Source organism: Cynocephalus volans, chromosome 8 (genome assembly GCF_027409185.1).
Source record: "Cynocephalus volans isolate mCynVol1 chromosome 8, mCynVol1.pri, whole genome shotgun sequence".
Lineage (NCBI taxonomy): Eukaryota > Metazoa > Chordata > Mammalia > Dermoptera > Cynocephalidae > Cynocephalus > Cynocephalus volans.
In genome coordinates, this window is record NC_084467.1 from 82,230,544 (window position 1) to 82,253,346 (window position 22,803).

Below are 22,803 nucleotides of genomic sequence, written 5' to 3' on the forward strand. Positions count from 1 at the left end.
ACAGTGTTCAGTTATCCAGCCCAGAATGAGGCATTGCTGAAAATTTACACTCATGGCATGTGGCAAACATTTTATGCTCAAGGTAAGGAGAAAGATGGTGCTGACAGTCGACAGTTTTTTAAACTTTGGTAATTTTTCCAGGACATTTGAACACGTGATCAATAGCGTAGCTCTGTTAGCTTAGAACATGCTACCATGGTTACTTTGAAATTGCATCTCTGCCTCTGCCTTAAAAATACGTTTTTACACAGAAATTCCATTTCTTGGGATCGAGCCTGTGGAAATAATTATAGGTATGAACATAGCAGTTATCTTTAAGGATGCTGGTCAGAGTGTTAGAAACACCCTGAGTGTCCACTGAATTGTGGTGCGTGCGCACAACGGAACATACACACAAGGCAGGCTGGTGCAGGAAAATCTTTTACAGCAGGCAAAAATTTCCTAGGACATATCATTAAGGGAAGACAGTGGGCTAAAAAAAAGTATATGCAGTACGATCTCACAGTTGATTTACAAAAGTCTGGGAGGATATAAATCAAAATGTTCACTGAGGTTATCTCTAGGAGGGAGAATTATGGAAGAGTTTTTCTTCTTTTTGCTCTCTGCATTTTCTATAATCAATTTTACATTCAAAAAGCAAAGTGAGAATAAGAATTATTTCTTTGATAGTGCTGAGAACTCTGCTACAATAAAAAAATAAATTTACGACATGATGCCCTTCCCCCATCCCCCGCTCACTCGCTTCCTGTCATGCTGCCCTTGGTTAATGATTGGCCACATCAGGTTTACAATAAAAACCCAAGGGACATTCCATACCTCAATTCTGCAAACTTCTATTTTTCAATTTCTATAGTATTAAATAAAAAAACATTATTCATGGAAATCACCCAAATGGCAATCACCCAATGACAAAGTACATTCTAGGCCACGAGTCTGTGGTCACTGATATAATTCTTCTTTTCCCCATCTCCGGGTCATGGGTCGGGAAGGGATGGGAGAGAGTGAATTACAGCCAGCCCCACTAGGGCAGTGGTAGCCTTGTTGGTCTGTGCCACCCACCCTATGATACCCTGTCTTCCCCTGAAGTTAAGCCATGGCCTAAGGAGGCCGGCTCCAAATGGCATGAGGCTACAGGCAGCTGACCAAGAGTTCAATGATCTGAACCTGCTTCTTCAGGTTACCAGCCCAGCCCTGCGGCTTCTGCCTTCTGCTGAGTGTGTTTGTAGATCACAGGCACCCCAGCTTTTCCTTCATCCATTTTCTGGGCATGTAGAAATGTACTTTGGATTCCTGACCTTAGTTCTTTCTGAGGTCTACTTACAGACAGGTTTAAGCTAAGTCACTTTATATACAGTATTTGTTTCTGGCTAAACAGGATCTTGCTCCCACGTGTACTTGCAGTAGGACCCTGCAAGGTTGTCAATCTGGACGTTGCTTGGGGATAGCCGGGTATGTGCTGGAGGGGATGAGAGCAGGTACCTGACGGGGGATGCGGCCGTGGTACCAGGCATGGCTGCGCAGGTCCTCGCTGCTCAGCAGCAGCTCCTCCTCCAGCTCCTTCTTCAGCCTCTCAGGGGTCCTGTCCATGATGTGCCTCTCCTTGGAAAACTGCAATACAGAACCAACAGGCCCAGGCCAGGCCAGGCCATGACAGCTGAAGATGACTGCCCACCTTGCTGGTTCACTGTTTTGCTAATCAAACCAGTATATGCCAAAAGCTGCGTTCAGCTAGGGTAGCCTGGATAATGATTACAATTAACTGTGACCTTTTATTTCTCTGGCCACAAGTGCGTAGTAAAATTTTTACCTGCCCCAAGGGACTAACGATAGGAGAGTCTACCAAGCTGTTCCTTTTATCAGTCTATTCAAGTAGCATTGAGGTGGGCAGGAGGGGCCAGAGACAGATGTGTGGGACAGTGAGGCACTCCAGGCCAGGCTGCTGTCTTCTCAGAAGGATCTTCCTCCTTCTCCTTCAGAATTTTCCTAACGTGGAACTAGGAATGATGGCAGTTCCTGACTGGCCTTAGATCCTGGGCCTCTGGGATAGTGAGGCCCAAAGTGCAGTCCTTGGGCCTCTTCCAAGTCCCCCATTCTTCACTACCGGCAAACTCAAGTTCAGGAACAGAACTAATCTTTAGAAACCTTTACAGCAATTGGACAGAGCAGTTTCATGTCTCTTGAATCTAATACCAGATATCTGAGTTTGTACGTTGTGTGTTTTTTTAATTTTATTTTCCTAATATTTCATTTTTATGACAGAATGGAAATTGAAACTTAAAAAACTGGTCCATCACCACAGATCATTTGAGAATCAATGGTCTAGGGCACTGCACAGCGGCCACGGCAGGGAGTTCAGGGTGGGCAACACTGGCTCCAGGTTGAATTTAGAGCCTTTGCCACTTAGAACATGTGGCCTGCCCAGTTCCAGCAAAGCCAGGCTCAGGGAGCGCTTGCTGAAGGTCACGTGAGCAGGAAATCTGCGTGACCGTTTCCCGAGTTCCCCAGCTCGCCCTCCAAACGCCACAGGAGCCACAAAATTATTCCTCATCTCACTGCTCTGCACCTCGGCCAGACAGAGCCCCAAATCCTTTCTACCAAAGAAAACAAAAGCAGACTTGGGACTTTTGGGCTGGATTCCTATCCCCGAGTCTTTCTGGGCACATAGAATGACTCAGGAGCTGATTTCAAGGTGAGGCTCGGCTCACTTATTGTTTATTTCTCCCTCCTCCTCTTCCCACCCCCTGCTCTGCTCACAGGGCAGGCACTCGGGAGTGTCTGGAGAACGGACTTGGTATCAAAGAGACACAGTGCTGGCTGTCCACATATCTGCGGGCTTCAGACAGCCACGTCTGACACTGTCTCCTCCCGTCGTTGATGACATACAGCTACATCTGAAGACAGCTCTAGTAGAGAACGTACTTTGTCAACCAGGCCACATTTAGTTGTTGTCTGTCTCGTCTCCCACTAGACTGTAATACCTTTCCCCCACCACCCTTGAGCAGTGCCTGAAAATATCAGGTACTCGGTATTTACTGGATGAACAAATACCCCAGCATGAGGAATGTCTATGAATTTCCTCAGTTATGAAGATTCTCCCCTTCTCTCTCAAATTATCTGAAGTCCTATTTAAGCTGGGCATGTTGCCATTCAGCTAAAAGCCGACATTCCTCAATCTCTGTCTCTTGCAGGGAGATGTGGCCATGTGATTATGTTCTGGCTAAGGAAGGGTAAACTGCAGTGCTGGTGGGGCTTCTGAGGTGAGATGTGATGGCTGGAGCCTCAACACCATCCCGAACCATGAGGAGGAAAAGCCACAGCCTAGGGATGGCTGGGCAATGGGCCTGAATGTGGCTAACAGCTAGTCTGGATTGTTGGCTCCAGGTCCTCTATGTGATCTTCCATCTTACCGAAGCCTGTGGTTTTGGGCGTTTCTGTCACAGGTGGCTCAACTAAGTAAATCTTAACCCAATCCCCTATCTAGCCACCCTGACAAGTAGTCTGAATGCTTAGCCTAAGTTCCTTGTGCTGTACCCCGGGCCCACTTCTAGGTCTGAGCTCTGACAATGTAGAGATCTGAAAACGCGCAGGATGCCTGTATAGTCCTTCACTGAAATTTTATTTACTCATATCCAAAAAGCTATTTCCGGGGCTGGCTGGTTAGTTTAGTTGGTTAGAGAGCAACCTGTAACACCAAGGTCACAGGTTCAGATCCCCATATTGGCCAGCCACCAATAAAAAAAAAAAAAAAAAAAAGACAGAAAAACCAACCCAAAAGCTATTCCTGTATTTTTCTTTGCATTTTCGTCCTCCCTGATGCCCCAACACCCAGACCACCTCTCTCCTCCTGCCATGCTTTCTCAGCATCACTCATAACAGAGAGGTTTTTATTCTTAGCATTTTACGTGCAACATTTTTTCACCCCAGGTATTGAGATAATATAAAAAATATAAAATCAGCTCTCTTGTCACTTCTGTGCTAACTCCTTAGAGGAAAATCGACAATTATTGCTCATTCCCCTTGTAGGCTCTGGAGAGGGGGTAGTATATATAAGGGTACCACAGAAGGTCGAGTACTACAGGGTAGTACATAGGAGAGACAAGGAGATTATTAAGACTGACCCTCCCAAATAATTTTGGGATGGAAGATCAGACTTCAAAAAACATGCCCTTAAGCTCTTATATAATTTGTGAAAAGTTAGGAGGTAACACAATTGCCTAGACTTGTATTTTACAAGGGAAGGAGGGAAAGAAAGAGGAAGGGAGAGGGGGAGGGAGGTCCAGAGTGAACAAGCAACTGCGAGGGCTTTTCACTTCAGGCCAGTGAGGGCTGGTTCCAACACATTACAAAGAGCCAGTTTTGCTGCTAGAAGCCTCTGCCTCAGCAGATGATGTGGGCAATGTCTCCCAGACAGCTGAAGAAGGCAATTCAAGAGTCACCACATATGGCCACCTCATAATTAAATGGTGGTTATTTGGGGGTGGGTCTTTGAGAGTGTTGTGATTGCTATCTGTGCCCCTTGGAAACCAGAAATGAGATTCCTGCTTCAAGCGGCCGGTCACATGTGTCTGTGACATTTGACAGAACTCTGTTGGCTTCCCCCAAACAACCTGAACACTTAGTGACAATGCTCCCTTCCACTTCTCTGCTGCCATGTGGGAAGAATTTGAACTTTTCCCTGAAATGCAATCATTTTGGTCACAGCTTAGAATATTTTTTAGGTCTTGGCTGCAAAGCAAATTCTAGCAATTTAAGGTAACACAATAATATCTCTGCCCTCGGCGAAGGTTTCATCCCATCTGTGTGGCTATCAGTCTTCCCCTTGATCTAAATTCTGATCGATTCTACTAATGCCCTAATCCTCCAACCCTTCCTTAGTCTGTGTTTCTGAGAAAAGGGTAGGAGAGGTAAGTATTTACTCACATAATATTCACATGCATTGTTATTATTTGCATAGCCTAGAATTAAGCATGAGAGGAGACAGAATAAGGTGTCAGGTCCCAGCCTCCCAACAGCTTCCAATCTTAGGAAAATAAAGAGGAAACAGCACATCACTCAAATCCATTCCTGTTCCTATGGCTTTCCTCCCTAGCTCGTATCTTCTCTTTCACATTTGCTTCTATAGACATCTTCTAAATTCAATGTGCCCCAAAGACTGGCTGGACCCAAGTCCTCCTCAACCCCTATGTCAGCATGGGACAGCAGGCACTGTGACATCCAGAATGAGCTATACAGTCATGCCCTCTTAGAAAGATAACACTGACTGCAAATGCAGTGCTCACTGGTCCTTTGGACTGTGTGTTAAACTGCAAGGCAGAAAGAGACAGCAAGAAAACTCGTGAATAATTAAATCTCTCACACAAATGTTATAAATGTTAACAATGACCACAGTTAACAATGAAGTATTCCTAGAAGGCAAGTCTGATTCCTTGTTTTCTCAGCTTCTTGTCTCAAGGGGCAGGAGGTGGCAGCCAGAGGAGGAGAAGGGAGAGACAGGGTTGGGTTTCTGCTGCCTCAGCAAGGCTCCGGCCATCCTGAGCTCCACCCCACACAGCAGCTGTGGGCTCAGCCTCCGGAGGAAGGGAAGCTGATCAACTCTGGATCAAGAACATTCTGCCCACGGGTCTTGCCAGCTTCATTCCGCCCACGACCACTATGAGACAAAGATGCAGGCAGGACCCCATGTCTTCTACCCAAGACTTGCCTGAATTTGACCTACCAGAAATTTGGGAGCAGCCCTTTTTTGGGGGAGGGGGAAATAAGAAGAGGTGCCACATACATAAATCAAGAAATAAGTCTACCTTGAGCAGGAAAGAAAGAAAGGGAAAGAGGGAGGGAGCGAGGGCTTTCACTACTGTATCATGGTTACCCACTCACATGGCTCTACTTCTAAAATTTCATCTTAGTCCCAGTCATTAACGTTGGGGTCTGAGATGAGATGCAGGTGAATTGATAACCAGGGCAAATGCAGGGGATGGATGAGGCTCACCCTTGTCCAACCAAACTGAAGGTTAGTTAGAAATTCATAAGTTACCGTGATTGATGCTTTTCATGGAAATCTGAGTCTAACTACATCTTTCCTATGTCAGTATTTCAATAACCCTGATGTCAACAGGTGTTACAGCATGGTGTTTAAGAGCTACCTCAATCCCAGGCCATTGTGCCGCTGTGTGGCCCAGGGCAAGTGACATTAACTCTGTAGAGCCTCATGCTCCCCATCTGCTAAATGGGGATAATAATATGTCATGAGGGGCTAATAAGAATCAAATGGGGGTAATATCTGCAAAGCAATTAGAACATACCCTGGCACACAGTCAGCACTAACTGGTAACTGTCACTATAGACTTATATTGGAATGCTACTAATCTGGTCTATAAAATAAGCAGACTTCATGTTCAAGGTCTGATGGAAGAGGCCAGGCGCAGTGAGGCCAGTGTTTGGGAAGGAAGCAATTAAGGAAAGCAGCCTGGTGCTTGTCTGAGTGCCCAGCGCTGCTGCCACAGCTTTCTTCTAGCCTCTTGAGAAAACTCGCTGCCCGCCTGCCCCAGAGCCTATGGTTCCCTTATGCGGCCAGGACTGGTCCTAGCTTGCTGGGGCTGGCTCTGAAAATCATGAATATTACTCTGAATCTGGAAGGAACATCTCTGCAGCCCCACACAGCCGGCAAGTCCAGTCTTGACAGGCCAGAATAGCCAGAGCCCGAGAGATGGTTGGAAAACACATTCTGGAGGCACAGAGTCAGCTCTGTGGACGTGCCACATTTCAACAGCTCTCCGAGAAAGAAAAAAGCCTGGGAGGAATGGAGCTCCGGGTCTCCAGCGTGAGCAACAGAGCCTGCATTTCCAATCAGGGACAACAATGGGCCTTGGATGCATGGGAGATCTGCGTTCCTAAGTCAGGCGATCTGCCAGAAACCCCAGAGGCGCTGTGGACGCTCATTTACATGTAGGACATGGTTAGAATTAGAAAAAGATGGTATCTGCATTATAATTAATATTTATTTTACCCCATCCCTGCCTGTAAGAAAATTTTCCCAGTTCCTACAGGATTTTAAGTTGTGCAAATCACAGGAAAGACCCTGTTCCCAGGCCTAGGAACTGAAGGTGGATAAGGAAGGACTGCGGAGGCACCATTTCTTGACCCTGGTCCCTGCCTTAAAGAAGGGCACAGTCTCCTGGAAGACCACACATAGTGACACAGTTTACACGCGCCAGAGCTCTGGAGACCGACTGCCTGCCTTGCCTTCCTATCCCTGCTCCTCCCAGCTCTGCAGCCGGGGCAAGTTTGGTTTTTCTCCTGCGTCAAAAATGAGAAAAATCACTGTGGCCCGGGAAGTGTTCTGGGGGCAGCTTCATGGGGGTGGAGAGAAGGAACAAGAAGATGGGGAATCAGGGTTGGACCCTGAAGATAAGCTTAAGGAGAAGGACAAGAAGGGTATTTGGGGCACATGAGCTGAGGGAGACAAAGATAACAGGCACGCTTGGATGGAGGTTCTAGTTGGGGAGAGGGTTGAAGCCTGTAAAGGCACAACAATGGGCATGTTTTATATATATATGTTTTTTGTATATATCCAGCACCTCCTCTTTTCCCCAGGAGAGCCCCATCTTCACTCCAAGAATGTGGCTCTCCCCACATTCCTGGCCTTTGCTGGTTTGCCCAGGGAAGGGCCCCTGACCCATGCCGGCTCAATCAGAGTTCTTCCTGGGATTTTTCTAAGTGAAACTGAGGGAAGATACTCTATCCCATTCTGGTGAAAACATTATGAGACTTGACATATGCAAGCTGGCTTGCTCCCATGTTTCCTGCCAGGTGGATCAAAGTGGGCTGAGAGAATGACATCAGGATACAAAGAGAAGAGCAAGAGACAGAAGATGTCCCTACGCCCTGGCTGATTATGTCAGCCAGTAAACCCCCCTTGTGATCTAAGCTAATATGAGTTGGATCCCTGTCAACCTGCAACTCTAGCAGTCCTGATCCAGGAAGGCAGGGATCGGATGAGGGGAGCTCACTCAATACTGGGGACTAAACGTTAGACCTTCATACTCGATAATGAGATCACTGAAAATCTCTGCCCAGGAAGGCAACAGGTGTTAAAAAGATACTTTTAGAGAGATCAATCTGGCTGCCATGAGCAGAATGGACTGGATGGGGCCAGGACTAGAGGCACAAGGCCATTTGGAGTCTTTTGAAATGTGCTGACAATGCCCAAATCTCCATCTCCAGCCCTTCAGTTGGTGCTTGGTAGGGATACTTAACCACTCCCTTTCCCAGTCACTGGCATCTCCTCTGTCCCCATTACCAAACTAGAACCCTCAGAATCAGCTTCCATTGATCATAAAATTTCTCATTCTCCCTCTTACCAACCCCCATTCTGATCTCCACTGATTATATGACTGTTCTGTTCTCCTTGAACTTCTGTAATAGCCTCCTAATGGTTTCCCTACCTCCTGTCTCTCGTCCTACAAACCATCACCTACAATGCCACCAGACTTACCATATCACCCCTGGGTTCACAGACTTCAGTCAAGGGATGGCCCAGCTAAGGCTGACATGAGATCTAGAGTCTCCTTCAGCCTCCTTACAAAAAAAATCAATGGGCTTATGTCTAGTTTTCACTCTCCCCAGGGCTCAGTCCTAGTCTATGGGAGGTGAAGACCCCATCCTGCCCTGTCCCCCCAGTTCCCTAAACTCTGAACACATTCCTTGCAGCCTTAGGGAGCTGAACCATGGACCTTGCCATATACTGAGACTGGATACACACTGGGATCCAGTTCTGAATTTGACAGAAGCCCAGATCACCAGAGGGCTGTGGATGCTGACATGACATGTCCCTGTGGACCCCCACAAATAACTGTCAGAGGCATGACTGGTGGGGGAGATGAGCAGTGGGGTCCATGAGTAGTCAGCAGATTTGGTGCATTAAAGGACATTACTGGGGTCTATGGCTACTGAGGTCTGGGGAAATATTAGTTATGCTCCCAAGGGCTCACAGTAAGATAAAATGCAAAGCTTTCTTCATAAGGCAGTGATGCCCTTCTCCATCTGGCCCCAAGCCAACTTACTAATATGGAAGGCTGTAGGGACCTCCCATGCTCCTTGAAATGCCATCTCCTATGTCCCTCTTCCATGCCTCTGCAGTGTGGTCCAGCAGATAGTGACAGATCTGCAGAGGTGCCAACTCTGCAGCCTGGATGGAGCCCAGGCTGGGGATTGGGGAGCAGCCAGAGGGGAGCTGGGCGATATGGGCAGGGGCCTGGAAGGCCAAGCTAAATGAGTTTGATTTTACTGAGGGGGTGGGGAATCCACCAAAGGACTGTAAGCAGTAGAGTGATGGGGTCTGCTAGGCATATGTTCTTTGAGGGCAGAGGCCAGGCCTTGTTTGTCTTGGGCTTCCAGAGCCTACACAGTGCCTGGTACACAGCAGGTACTCAGTAGACACTAACTGCAGCCACGAACGAGGCTCACCTGCCCGCCCTCCATTTGGCAGATTCCTCATAACTGGGTGCGACAAGAGGCTAGAGCTTGGAGGTTGGTCAAGAACAAGTGAACTTGGGCGTGTTGCTGGACTTCTCTGAGCTTGCTTCTGTACACACCAAGATGGATAACAATTCCCACCTCAGAGGACCGCATGACCTAATGCACATAAAGCACCTGCCACTGTAGCTGGCACATGGTGGATGCTCACTTGAAACAATGTGGAACATGAAAATGTTTTCAAAGATGACTCTTAACAGCAAAAACGGAAAGTTGCTTCTCTAAAGAATTTTTTTTAAAAAAGATATATAAAATCCATCACAAAGTGTGAAAGATATCTGGCCTTTGAAAATTTACTTCTAATGGAATAAGAAAGCTAGAAGTTAAGACAATCGGTCCCTACTTAGGCACAGGTTTGTTTATTCTGTTTATTTCAGTTCAATGTCAACAGTTCTTGGGGTTTTTGAGTAGCACTACATGGTTCTATCCATGCAGGGTAAAGCTGACCATTCGTAAGAAGGCACACTCTCACTTGGTGGCAAGCACACTGCACGCGTGTATCTTAGTCTTTACAAGTGTAGGTAGTTAGCTCCAGGAGGCTCACATGTCCATCAGTACACAGGTGACAGAGCCCAGCATGAGAGTGCAAGAAAGTTTTGTGTTTTGCACAAGGCTAAGAAGTCCTTGTAAGTAGATTATTTCTTCTTCAGGGACTTGGACACACTTGATAATTTTTTTGTTGAATTTTAAAAATTGAGACGTCATTCATTCAGTCATTCATTCTATGATCAAGGCTGGCAGTGAACTTGCTTGAAATAGAAAAGAAGGGAATGTGTGCATGAAAAAAAAGGAGGAGGGGAGGGGAGGAGAGACTGGAGAATGAGTGGAACTAAGTGCCTGTGCTATTCTATTCTAGTTGGGAGTGTCGGCCACAATGCCCAGAATGCTGTCAGGGCTCTCAATCGAAAGCTTCCTTTCTTCAGCCTTGGAACAGTTTATTAGATTAAGGGAGAAGTTAACAGCCCAGACCTCTTATCAAATTGTACCAAACTCCACCGGTCAGGCTTTTCTAGAAATCTCATCCAGAAATTATGATCACAAACAAAACTGTAAGTCTGACTGGAGTTCTAGATCATGAGTTAAAATTGGTCTAATCTTCCTGTGAGCTCAGGCTGAGAAACCCCACAGGGTTGTGCCCGAGCTGGGGCAACACAAGGGTCCAAAAAGACAGACCCTCATCTCAAATCCACTGAACTCTGGCAAGACCTGCGATGATACGAAACCTGCATCATCGCTATCCCCAACAAATGTTGTAAACATGTAAAGAAATTGGACCTCCCAAATGCACACTTTCGATAATCACAACGCAAAGCATTCTGAAGCCTCACTCCAAAGGTTGCTACATCTGGGATTGTCTTGCAAGTAAATCCACCTAAAAATGAAGTTCTTTGGAGAATTCAGAAACTCAGCCCCTTTGAATCTCTGGCTTGTGTTGCATTTCAAGCAGTGGGCAAGTTTATAAGCAAATTCCAAAGCATATAAAGGATTTTTAAAGACCCACTTGGTATTTTTACAATTGAAAACCTGCATAAATTGATTATGAACCCAAAGAATGAATAAATCCCGGTTACTTCCGTCACTCTTAACCCTACCCACAGCTGAAAAATAAAAATCCAGTTCTCCACAAGTTTTTGCCCAGTAACTTTTAGTATAAGCCCTTAGATGTTTTAATCTGAGATTGAAAAGAAAGAACAGGGATCCTGAACCCTTGTAACGAGACAATTAGTATACAGGTCTGTCTCACCTTTTGTTGACACTCGCTGACTTTCTGGCTTACCTAAAAATATTTTATTATAATCCAAAGATACATGAAGAAAGGTTTCAATTCAACAATCCTACTTTTCCCACTGGGTTGCTAGGCTAGAAATAACTATGATTAAAGCCAAAGCCTTTACTTAAACAGATAATTAACATTGTAAATAAAAGTCCAAAGAGGAAAAAAATTAAATCCAAATTTCAAACCCCCTATTTGGTAAGCAAAGCCAAATGGGAGCAAGGGCAACTGGGCATTTCTGCTGGGTCCAGCCCAGTGGGCACACAGTGGCCTGGCCAGTGGTCCAGGATGTGGACAGCACAGTGGCCCCACATCTGAGGAGGTGCCGTCATACACAGCTGGCATAGATTTGTTTATTGATTACAACAGTTGCCTGGCAGATGGCAATAAAGTGTCTCGAGGAAAGGGTGCCTTATTCTAATTCACGTAAAGGCACTCTGTGGGCTGGAAGGGAGAGGTGGTGAGTGTGTCCCCTTGGCCTCTTTGTCTTTTAGGTTTCGGGCTCTTGACAGATGAGGCCCTCTGGCCTCACTGGGCCCGTTGTCTCTGAGCCTGTTCCTTCAAATCCTCTCGTGGAGCTCAGTAAAGCAGCATTTGTAGGCAGCTTCCTAACACACACACACACTTTACCCTGTTGGCCCGAGTTCTGCAGAAACAGTCAGGAGGTCAATTTAAATCAAGAGTTCGATAGTCACTGAAACGCTGTGCCTTTGATCAAACCCACAGCCTTACAGCCTAACCACTGTGCTACTCTACTCCCCTAGCTAGATCTAAGGGAGACATAGACATGGTAGAAGGAGGACTCCATGCCCTGACAGTGGCCACAGTCCTTTTAAGGGGCTGAGGCATTTGAAGAGAACGTATAGCAATAAACGGTGTAAGTGTTATTGCTGAAGTTCTCGCTGTTCTCTATCTCATCTGAGGCCAATGAGGGTTTCTAGCCCCTTCTGAGAAAGGAATCAGTAGCAGAGAGATTCCACAAAAACTCAGTAAGTTTTAGCATTCTAAAACACTTCAGTTAATTTGATGTTAATGTTTAAGCACCTTGATGATATAAATTTCTTTTTTCTAAATCCTAGCAAGAATCTCATCTTCAGCAAAGGTTTTGCAGATGGGTTTTGATTCCATTTTACCATTTTATAATTAGACCTGTGTCATTTATCGCTCTGTAGACTAGATTCCCACTCCAGTGCCATTAAAAGATGATTTGCAATCTGCTGTTACTTTAAGATGCTTCATATTCCTACTGTATATGATTTTCCTTTTCACAGACGAATGATGATGCAGGGCCATCAGACCCTAGTGCAGAGAGGAAAATACCGTCAAAACCCCCAGAGAGCCCAAATCCAAGAGATTTCATTTTATTCATTATCAAACCTTATCAAACTCTTATCAAAAGAAGCTCAGAAACCATGAATATGAAATAGGAAGAGGATATCTGCAGAACTCCTGGCTTATCAAGGCTCTGAGAAATTCTCATTAAAATTCTGCTATTTATTTGTGCAAAGTCGAAAGACTAATTTAATTTGGTATCTTAAAGCAGAGCACCCTGTAAGCAGGCAGCAGTAACTTAATCCTACATGCCAAACTAATGACATTCGAGTCATTCAGATCGCGACTCATGGCTCTCTTTGATGTTCAACTGCGGTTACCTTTTATCCCCATTCTCTGGGCAAGGTCTCCTCCACACATTCCCACCCTGCTGGATCATGAAGCTGTTACTTTTGAAGCTCAGTTTTATTCTGATGGAACACTAAGGGAACTGAAACGTATTTGTTGCTGAAGGAGACGGATCTTGGTCTGAACACTTTGGGAGGAATTTTAAGCTTGATGGGATAAAGCACATCCAGCACCAACAATGTGGCTTCTTTCCTTCATGAAGGTTACGCACACATTGGAGAAACTGCTCAGTATACTCATTCCACCATAAGACCCCCTTCTACCCCTACTTGGCACCAGTGGGTCTGCCCATCATGTTTCTTACTCTCTTGACAAAGCTCCACGGGGGTCTCACCTTTCCCTTCAATAGATAAATTGAAACACGATGAGATTTCCAATAGGCTATTTGTTAACATCTTGCCCTGCTGAAAGCCCCGGCGGGTACCTCCCATCTAGATCAAATTCAGAAGATGACTTCCTGGAGCAGCCCACGAGGAGCAGACATCCAAATCACCCCCATGAGGCAACCCTGCATTCTGACCCCTCCCAACGAGAAATCGGATGTGCTGCACTTAAGACGAAGACCGGAGGTCACTGGTTGCACTGAATCATTTATTGGGCTGGTGAAACGAAGGGCTTCAAATAGAAGCTAAGTACCAGTTCAACCTATGACAACTCCTCTAAACAACTTTGCTCCCTTTAACCATGTCCTTAAGTGACTTCCAATAATACTTTCTCTCACAGGGTTGGCACACAGGGTAAATAAGACAATGGAAGTGAAATATTAATCACTGCATCTGGCAATGATATTACATTCAGTAATAGTAGTGCTTTGTTAACATCTACAAAGGATGAAAAAAACAAGCTCCCCTGGCTAAGGCAGACCCCAATAAAAGGGTCTCGAGACCAGCTGACCAGAGTTCAGAAAGCACGTAGATCCAAGCCAGAAATCTTGGCCACTGGGAACTCAACCTTGTTTGTTCAACATCTTAATGCAAATTGTGAGTGATTTGGAATATACTGTTCACCAAAATAGATGTCCTATTTGTCCTTCAATACGAATGTCAGAAAATAAAAATCATTTATCTTTTTAACTTATCTTGAATGAATCAGATACTACTGAATCAACAAAATTCATTGTAGTTGAAAGACACTAGGAGATGCAATTGGAAGGAAAACCAAGATATGCCAAATACACAGAGCAAAAGCCAGGGATTCAGACAGGCTTCCAGTGTGGGGTGTGGAATAAATGACTTTCAAATTCTCTCTCTCCAAAATAGTACCATGACTAACAACTGTCTTATAACTCTGCTCTGGGACAAAATGCATCATATGTCAGTGCTAACTACACAGTAGGCTTGCAGTAAAACGGAATGACTCATCACCAGATGGGTTTTGACCAAATATTACCTCAAACACTTTTGATATACAGTCACAGGTCACTTTAAAGGTATATTTCTCCCAGAAGAGCTCAAAGCACTTGCCACCCACATATCTTGTTTAACAAGCTTTTTAAAAAACACAAACACCATGCTAGATGCCATGAAAAGAAATGAGAACCAGGAGGTAGAGGGATGAGACACTCAATACAACTCAGATCTCATTACTCCATGCAGTATTACTGGGAGTTAAATAGCTAACAAGAATATATCTCACAAGAGAAAGCATGACCAAGGCCCTCTATTTTCATGATTTGCTTAGACTTATGGAGTTAGTTAACCTAGTTGGTTAGTTTGATCGAAAACGAGAAGCCAAGTCTCCCAAAGTATATACAAAAATGGAAATATTTAGCTTGTACAAAAAAATTCTTAAGGGGACTATGAGGGCTGTGCTGAAATATCTGAAGGCATGGGCTGTTATTGTCCCACGATGATGGATCAAATATTCTTGGTTCAACTCCTAGAGAAACTAATCCAGAATCGTCCTCTCCTATTTCTAGATGTCCATTTATACCAACTAATTTGGCCTCAAAATAGACAAGCTCACAATCTGGAGGAAAAAATGTGCATCTAAAGTGCTATTTTGCCCATTTAACAAGGTGGATATTGCAGGTGCATAGATTTTGACTCAAATGAGATGGGACCTTCGGGCAACTAAACCTGTTCAATTATGGGAATGCACTGCCATAAAAACATGGTACACTTCCATCTCTAGAAATGTCAGTTGGAAGGGAAATCACCTCTTATGAAGATTTAGGAGACGGGGATGAGCAGTTAGGAAGCTATTGCAGAATTCCAAGCAATAGATGATGCAGCCTGAATTAATTCAGTGGTGGTAGAGACAGAAAGGAAGACACAAACGAGAGTGATGTTTAAGAGGTAATACCATGAAGACTTACCAATTGATTACACGTGGAAAATGAATAGGGAGAAGGGGCAGGGGCATCCCAGAAAGATGACTGAGCCACCAATACTGAATAGAGATGCACGAGCGTGGAGTAGGTTTGTGGAAGAAGAGATGGAGCATGGGTACTGGTGGCCATTTGGATGGAGCCACTCACCAGGCCACGGGGTCCAGGTGCCATGGATATGGGCTGGCTGGAGACACAGCTTGGGAATCCTCAGTATAGAGGGGGTTCCTACCTCAACTCTCATCTAAGAGATGGGATATGGCATGAGAGGAGGGCTGGGGGACACTGGCTTTGAAGAGGCAGATTAGAAAGAGAAACCCAAGAGGATGGGGTAGGACTGGCTAGGAAGGACCCAGGAGAACAGGCAGAGTGCAGTGTCCTGCAGGCTGAGAGAGCAGAGTTTCAGGAAGGAATGGTCAACAATCCCAAGTGCATCAGAGAGAACTGGAAGCACCCGCTGGACTTGGCAATGTGCAGGTCACTGGTGCAGTGAAGGGGGCTGAATGGCCGATGGGAAGTGAGGACATAAAGACTGTTAACCAGCTTTTGGGTGTGGCAGACTGGGACCAGGAAGGGCGACACAGAAATGAGGATGATTTTTAGGATGGGAAAGACCAGAGCATGTTGATAAATTAAGAGGAAAGTTTTGGTAGAGAGGGAGAGACTGAAGTTCCCAGGGAGAGGAGAGACCAGTGGAGAGGAGTCCTGGGGGGTGGGGGTGGGGGTGGCGGGCAGGCACAGGTGGCAGGACTGGCCATGGCCAAGGAGAGGCACACTGCATCCTGGGGGGCTGGAGGAAGGAAGCAAGGATATGGCTTGTGCGGGCCGTGGTGGGGACAGAAAAGATCCTGCCTAATGGCCTTAACTGCTGCTGTGAAGTAAGAAACAGATCTCATTACCAGTGTTAAAAAGGACATGGCTCGAAGAGAAGGTGGAGGGAGGAAAACAGAGTAGGAGTGAGCTGGGAAAGGACAAGCAGGACTGATGGTGGCTTAAGGGCCCAGCCGAGGACACAGCAGGAGTTAGGAGAGATGCTGCTTAGCAACTCAAATTCATCCTATACACAAAGACACCAACATCAGACCCTCACCCCCCTCCCCATCCAAACTGCTCACTGGCTCCCCACTGCCCTGAGAAAAAGTCCCATCTGTCCCCAGCACACGCGCGCACTGCACGCCCTGTTCCCTGCTCACCTCCTTCCACTCCTCCCCCTCAGCAGCAGGTTCCCAGGTAGGACGCATCTTCTCTCACTCATGTCTTTTCTACCTGCTGCTCCAACTGTACCTCCTCCAGGAAGTTCCCTGACCCGGCCTGGTTAAACACCTATCCCCAGATCTGACAAGAGGCCATGTGTCTTCTACCTTTGCACCTGCCACAGAGCTCGGACAGCGCTGCTTGTAGATCCATCCCCACACTAGATGCAGAGAGGTCCTTCCACCTTCATATTCCCAGCACCCAGCGTGCCCTCAGTGCACAGACAGGGGGTGGGGCTGGGGAGGGGGTGAATAGGAGACTTCTGAGTGGGAGGCTGGATCCAGGAATCCAGGATTCTATCTCCTCTGTGTGGAGTAACTATTTTTATAAAAGCACACACGTATCTAGCATGGAAACCGGGGAGAGTTCTTTTCCATACAAACTAAAAGACTGGTCACAGCTCTTTCATAAGCTAGAAAAATAAGCTGTAACATTCTCATGGGCAGAGTCAGACTCTAACCGTAGCTCCTGGGGCTGTGGATGTGCCCTGGAAATCCAGCTGAGGGCAGAGATGCCGAAGTGGCTCCAACCCATGAGGAACTCCTTTCCTTCCCAACTAGGACTGCCCAAGTCTCCTCTGCTATCCCATCGGCTAAAAGGCCCCTGAGCTGTCCTTGACAACATCTTTAAACCTGGCAACAGAGGCCTGGGTCCTCTGTGTACTGCTGACAGCTCACACTGGCTGCTGCAGAGAGGCCTGTGTGGTCCTAGCATACCACTTCTCCAGCGGTCTCCCCAGAGTTTGGCATGACCCATCTCTCTGCAGTCCTGGAGGTGCTAATCCCACAACAGAATTTTCCCAGGACCCCATTTTGCTTCCCACTCAGGTTTCTCCAACAAAAACAAGGCTTTGGCCATGATCCAAGTTCTGGGGTCTACTGAGGGAGGGGGTGCTGGGACATGTCTCTTCAAGCATGCCCTTCCATTGGCGCTGAATCCAGATCCCTGCAGATCCCAAATGCCAAGGGAATGCATTTAAGTTTCTCAACAAAAGCTGTGTTAGGCTGTTTTTTTGGGGGGGGAGGGTTGGAGAGGTAAATGAGTAACTAGCAGCTGCCACGAGGAGGGGCTGAGTCACCTGGATTTGCCACACGGCTTTTTCCACCTTGTGCAGCTCGTGCTGATGTTGCATCTGTCCCCTGACAAATGCCACTCAGGCCATCGTCAATGCCAGGATGTGTCATTAGCACCCACGCTGTCACAAAAGCAGACAGACCAGAGGATTGCCTTAGGGAAGACCGGTGGGACCTTCACTCCCACCCCCCATACTCCACCACAGAAAGGCAGTTTCAAATGAAGCCGGGTTCCAGGGACCCAATGCTCTGGGGATGGGCAGACATGACACCTCAGGCTGTGATGTGGGTTCAGAGAGGCTCCACATATTTGTGGAGGAAGTGGGGAAGGGAAATTATTTAAAGCAAAACAAAACACAACGACAACACACCACAACTTAAGATCTCCCCACTATGCAACACTTCATGGCTGCAAACCTGTCTGGGAAAGTACACTCTTGAAACCTGCTGCCTTCTAACCATGCCTGCTCATTGACAAGACCACAGCCACTGGATATAATGACTGCTTAGTGGTGATGTACTGACTCATTTATGCACGACCTGCGTACCCCAACCTCTCTGTTGATGCTCTTTCAGAAAGGCAGCTTTTCAGCATGTGCAAGGTAGTTCCCCTCTCTTAGTTTCCCCCAACACGACCACACCAACCTTCCTCAGGAGTTGCCACTGTTAAGGTGGGAAGTTTCAGCTCCTTTTCCTCCTGCTCACAGAAATAAATAAATAAACAAAGAGACAAATAAATAAATAAATAAATCATCAGAGACATGAGAGGCCAGAAGAGGTGGGGGCTTATTCCCATTGCCAACCCCAGAAATGTGATCTATTGTGTTTCTTGCCAAATTCCTTCTGTCATTCACTAAGGACCTCAGGTGGCCCTGCTCTGGCTGCCCCTGCTGACTCTCCAGTCACTCCTAGGCTGGTGCTTCCCTGCCCACTCCTGGCTGCTTTTTGTCTCCTCGCCTTCATGCACATTCCTCCCCCTACCCAGAATGCCATTTCCTCTCGTTCTCTGGTTAAGTATACAAATTCTTCCAGATCAGCAGAGGCCCTACCTCCCCCAGGAGGCCTTCCCTGATCCTCCTCCTCCAGCTCAGGCTATATGCCATGCACATGTCTCTGGGGAGCCACAACACCTTCAAATCATTGATGGTTTCTTTCAGTCGGTGGATAAATATCTGTAGAATGCCTACCAAGCATGGTATTGCAGCAGATCTCCCCAACTGGACCACAAACTTCTCCAATACAGGCATTTACCTACTGGGTCCCCAGCATCTTGCAAAACCCAGACATATGCAAGGTACCACAATCAATGATTGTTAAACTGAACTGGGATGCAACCAGGAGGAGGGTGCATATAGAAATCTGCCTCAAATGCATGTTAATGCCTGGTAAGGGAGGCCCAGCTGGTGGGATTATTCCTAACCCCCCAGCCCGGACCCCAAAGTCATCCCTCACTTTTCTGACCATGTCACCTACTAAGCTCCCTATGAACCTTCCACTCTGATCAGGCCTGGTCTAAGTGATTCTGTCAATGCTGGTGTCTTTTCTATCTTCTAGCTATTTGGTCTGCTGCTCCCCATAACTGGAATGCCTTCCCCTTACTATCTATCCTCTCCTTCATTCACCCAAGTCCTGAGTTACTAAAAAGAGAAGAAAAATTTTAAATGGGTTACCTGTTCTAGAAAAAGCAGTCCCACATTCTCCCTGAAGTCTCTCCTAAAAACTGAGGTTCACACTATTCTCTACCAACTGAACTGCAAAATAAAGTAGTAATACATACAATAGCATCTTGTTTCAGGTTTCAAGTGTCTTAATATGGTATAGTAGAAAGAAAATTGGGCTTGAGTTCAGAAAATCTGTTCCTACACCTGGTTCTCCACTAAATGATTCTGGGCAGGTCATTTCTCTGAGCCTCAGTTTCTCCTCCAAGGAAAGGGTAAACTACTGCCCTGCTCAACTCACAGAGCTTGTCTGAGACTCCAATGAGACAACGTATGAAAGAACTCAGACATTGTAAAGCGCTTTGCAAATGTAACGAAATGATACTATGACCTAGTGTTCTTGTGGGAAGTCCTTTGGGGGCAGGAACCATGACTCAATGGTCATTTATCATCCCACACCACCCCACCTAAGAGTGAGTACCCATAGATGGGCTACATTCAACATTCAGGGACTTTTGAACTTGAGTGTGCTCTGTTAATGTTATAGATCTGGAATATCTTCATTACGAGCTTCTTTCCACTAGGCCTAAGCAAAGTATACTTTCCTTTTTTTACCCAGAAAAAGACCCAGTGGTCTCTTATGAAATGACTGCCTACTGTCATCCCCTTTGGGATGTTAAAGTCATGACCCTCAACATGGCCGGAACATCTCATATTAGCCTCAACTCCATGAGGGCCAGCAGTGTACGCGTATTCCCGATCGTTCTCTCCATTTTTGGCCTCCCATTTAATTCCTTTCCAGAAATTTTGTATACAAGTCCATATGAGGCCCCAAAATACATCCTAAATCCTGTAAGACCTCTGCAAATAAGATCTTATTCCCTGAAAGCACCAGTGTGACTGGTCTCCTATGTAACGAACGAGCTTTTATATTTTTAGTTTTCTTCCCATACAACAAACACTATTAATAACATCCTACTTTCTCCAGAGATGATATGGATTAGACGAAATGGAAAGTTACCATGGTTACCACACTGTTATTTTTGGTATGGGAAATTCATGCCAAGAGAAGCAGCATACATGGTCAAGAATTGGAGCTGTATTTCCACTTTGCTATCAAGCAATCAATCCCAATTTAATTTTGAAACTCTAATTGCAACGGAAACTAATTATGAGCAGCAAGACCTGAAACCCCTAATTAAAGCGGGAGTCAATAAAGCGATTCGACATTATCATTGGGGCAACACTGGCAGCATGAGGACTAAGTACAAGCAGATTTTTTCCCAGGGTACTAGCTAAGCAAAATAAAACATGGAAACTCATCTTGAGGGTTCAGTTGGGGAACCCTCAGATGGGACTGAAGGCTCCAGACTGTGGTGGCTGAGCAGGTCAGGTCCTCTCTCTGTGCTTTGAAGACTTCAACAAACTGGGGTGGGGTAGGAAGTCCAGGTGGAAAGGAGAGCATTTCTACCAGCAGTCAACCACCAAGAGTGGCATGGTGGGGAGGTTGAGAAGGGCTTAGCTGAAGGATGGCTGGTTCAGACTAACCCCATGCATTATGTGGCCCTTTTGGAGCAGGCCTTGGGGGCCACAACTGTAGACAAACAGCATACCCAAACAGAATCTCATCACTCAGACCCAGGTATTTATGGGCTGATTCCTCACATACCAAATGCTGAGTTGCACTTTTCTGAATTAGCAGAAGTTGGCTGATGGAAGGACTTCTATTAGAGTCAAAACATCCTGCCAGTCCCTGAAGTGCACCAGTCCCTTTGGGACCTCCTCCCGGTCTATCTTTGACAGCTTTAAAATACTGTTAATGGCATGACTTCATCTGCCCCACGTTAGAACAATCCATATTTAGGACAGAAACCACATGGTCCTTGTCTCACCCCACTGAGCTCCAGGGTAGAAAGGGTCTCAAGTCAGGGAAGGTTTCAACCAATGATTAATTACTCATTTTCCTCCAAATTTATTGACGAAGAGACAAAAGTGAACTTTGCAGAATGGCTGGAAAGCCACTCAGAACACTCCAACCAGGCAGCAAAATCAGGGGAAGCCCACCCTATTCTCATTCAGTGTGCATTTTTCTACAGAGTGGTCTTTCTCCCTTTGTCAGGTAATTTTCCTCATTTTTCTTTAAAAGGCATTACTGAGAAGAATGAAGAAGATCTGAACCCTACTGCAGCCTTTTCAAAGGCAATGAGTCAGTCATCCCTCAGGAGAGGCAGCTCTGGGGTGGGAAGAATTCCTTGAGAGCTCTCAGACTCCTGTTTCCCAGGAATAAATGAAGTCCACAGTCACGCTGGGGCCGACAAGATTTTTCTGAGGCCGACAGGATTTTTCTGAGGTAGACAAACCCCAAGATCAATGAAAGCTTATATTAATCTTAATTCTTAGTGTGTCACAGGCTGGCAGCATAGAACACAGGCCTCGTCCTGAATTAGGCAAATGAGGTTCTCTGAATATTTTCATCAAAATAGTGTATTGACATATTATGCAAAGCCTTTGGCATTGGTGTCTTGTAACAAGGGTTCAAATGTTAGCAGAAAACAAAAAGACAGCTCTGAGCCCTGAAATGTTTTGGAGCTGGCTGCAATTTGCAAGGAGATATTTTGTGGTTTCTGTGCATTATATACATTACTGACATTTAATAGACCAGCCAGTGAAGCAGAGAACGGGCCTCAGCCACTTAACGTTCATTACAAACAAGGAAAGAGAGACAGAGACAAAGAGAGAGAAGAAAAATAGCTCTGTCTTACTGAGCTACTTTGGTATAAAATCGCAGCCCCAGGAGATTGAAAGTGTCCCGCAAAACAGAGCTTCATCCCAAAACACTGATAATGAGCCCAATCCTGTGCCTCAGGATGCTGCTTCCAGGGGAGGTACACCACTAGGAGCTCGTGAAGCCCCATCAGGCAAGGAGACCCCTCTGTTTTTACAGCCAGGAAGCACGCTACAAACTTTTTCTAGTGCCCTTTAGAAAACTAATGCTTTGGGGGCCCCCCAAAGATGTACCTTATCTACAAACCACACCTACCTTGATTCCAATGAAAGACTTGCGGTGATAGAAGCAGCACAGAGCTGCCGAGACAGCATGGAAAGCACTGCATTCCTTAGGCATCTTTCAGTCTTCAGTCCAGAGGGCCACACACTTTCTTTAGGGTTAAAAAAAGGGGGCTTCAGATGTCAGAGCCCCAGTCCCACCACAGCAGCTGTGCTGCTCCTGCCTGCACTTGGTGGCCGCGGCGGCCAGGGAAGTGAGTCGGCTTCTTCTCCCAGGCCAGTCTGGGACTTTTCCCCTCGCTGAAGCCAATACGATCTACTTGCTCAATTCTGGCAGGCTGGACACCAGCCTGCCATGCACACAGTGCCAGAAATTCTCATGTGACCAGACTTGCTTTCTGATGAAATTCTAACCCCTCTTAGAAGAAGCTTTGAGCTTTAGCTGTCCCCTCAATTTAGAGACCCAGCAGAAATCATTAACCCGCCAGGCAGCCTGTC

At 46.2% G+C, this 22,803-nt stretch overlaps 1 protein-coding gene across 7 annotated transcripts in view; it reads right to left on the reverse strand.

Annotated features, from left to right (window-relative positions):
- BCAR3 (BCAR3 adaptor protein, NSP family member) overlaps nt 1-22,803 on the reverse strand; it is a 108,864-nt gene that overhangs the window by 21,236 nt on the left and 64,825 nt on the right. For 3 of the 7 annotated variants that reach the window (XM_063104032.1, XM_063104036.1, XM_063104039.1), the window contains one exon: nt 1,480-1,608. The exons of 1 other annotated variant lie outside the window; for it this stretch is intronic. In XM_063104032.1, the coding sequence (XP_062960102.1) occupies nt 1,480-1,608 (129 nt within the window). Of the gene's footprint in view, nt 1-1,479; nt 1,609-16,507; nt 16,557-16,675; nt 16,752-22,339; nt 22,617-22,803 lie in introns of those variants that run through there. 3 more of the 7 variants (XM_063104034.1, XM_063104038.1, XM_063104035.1) reach the window with 3 other exon arrangements.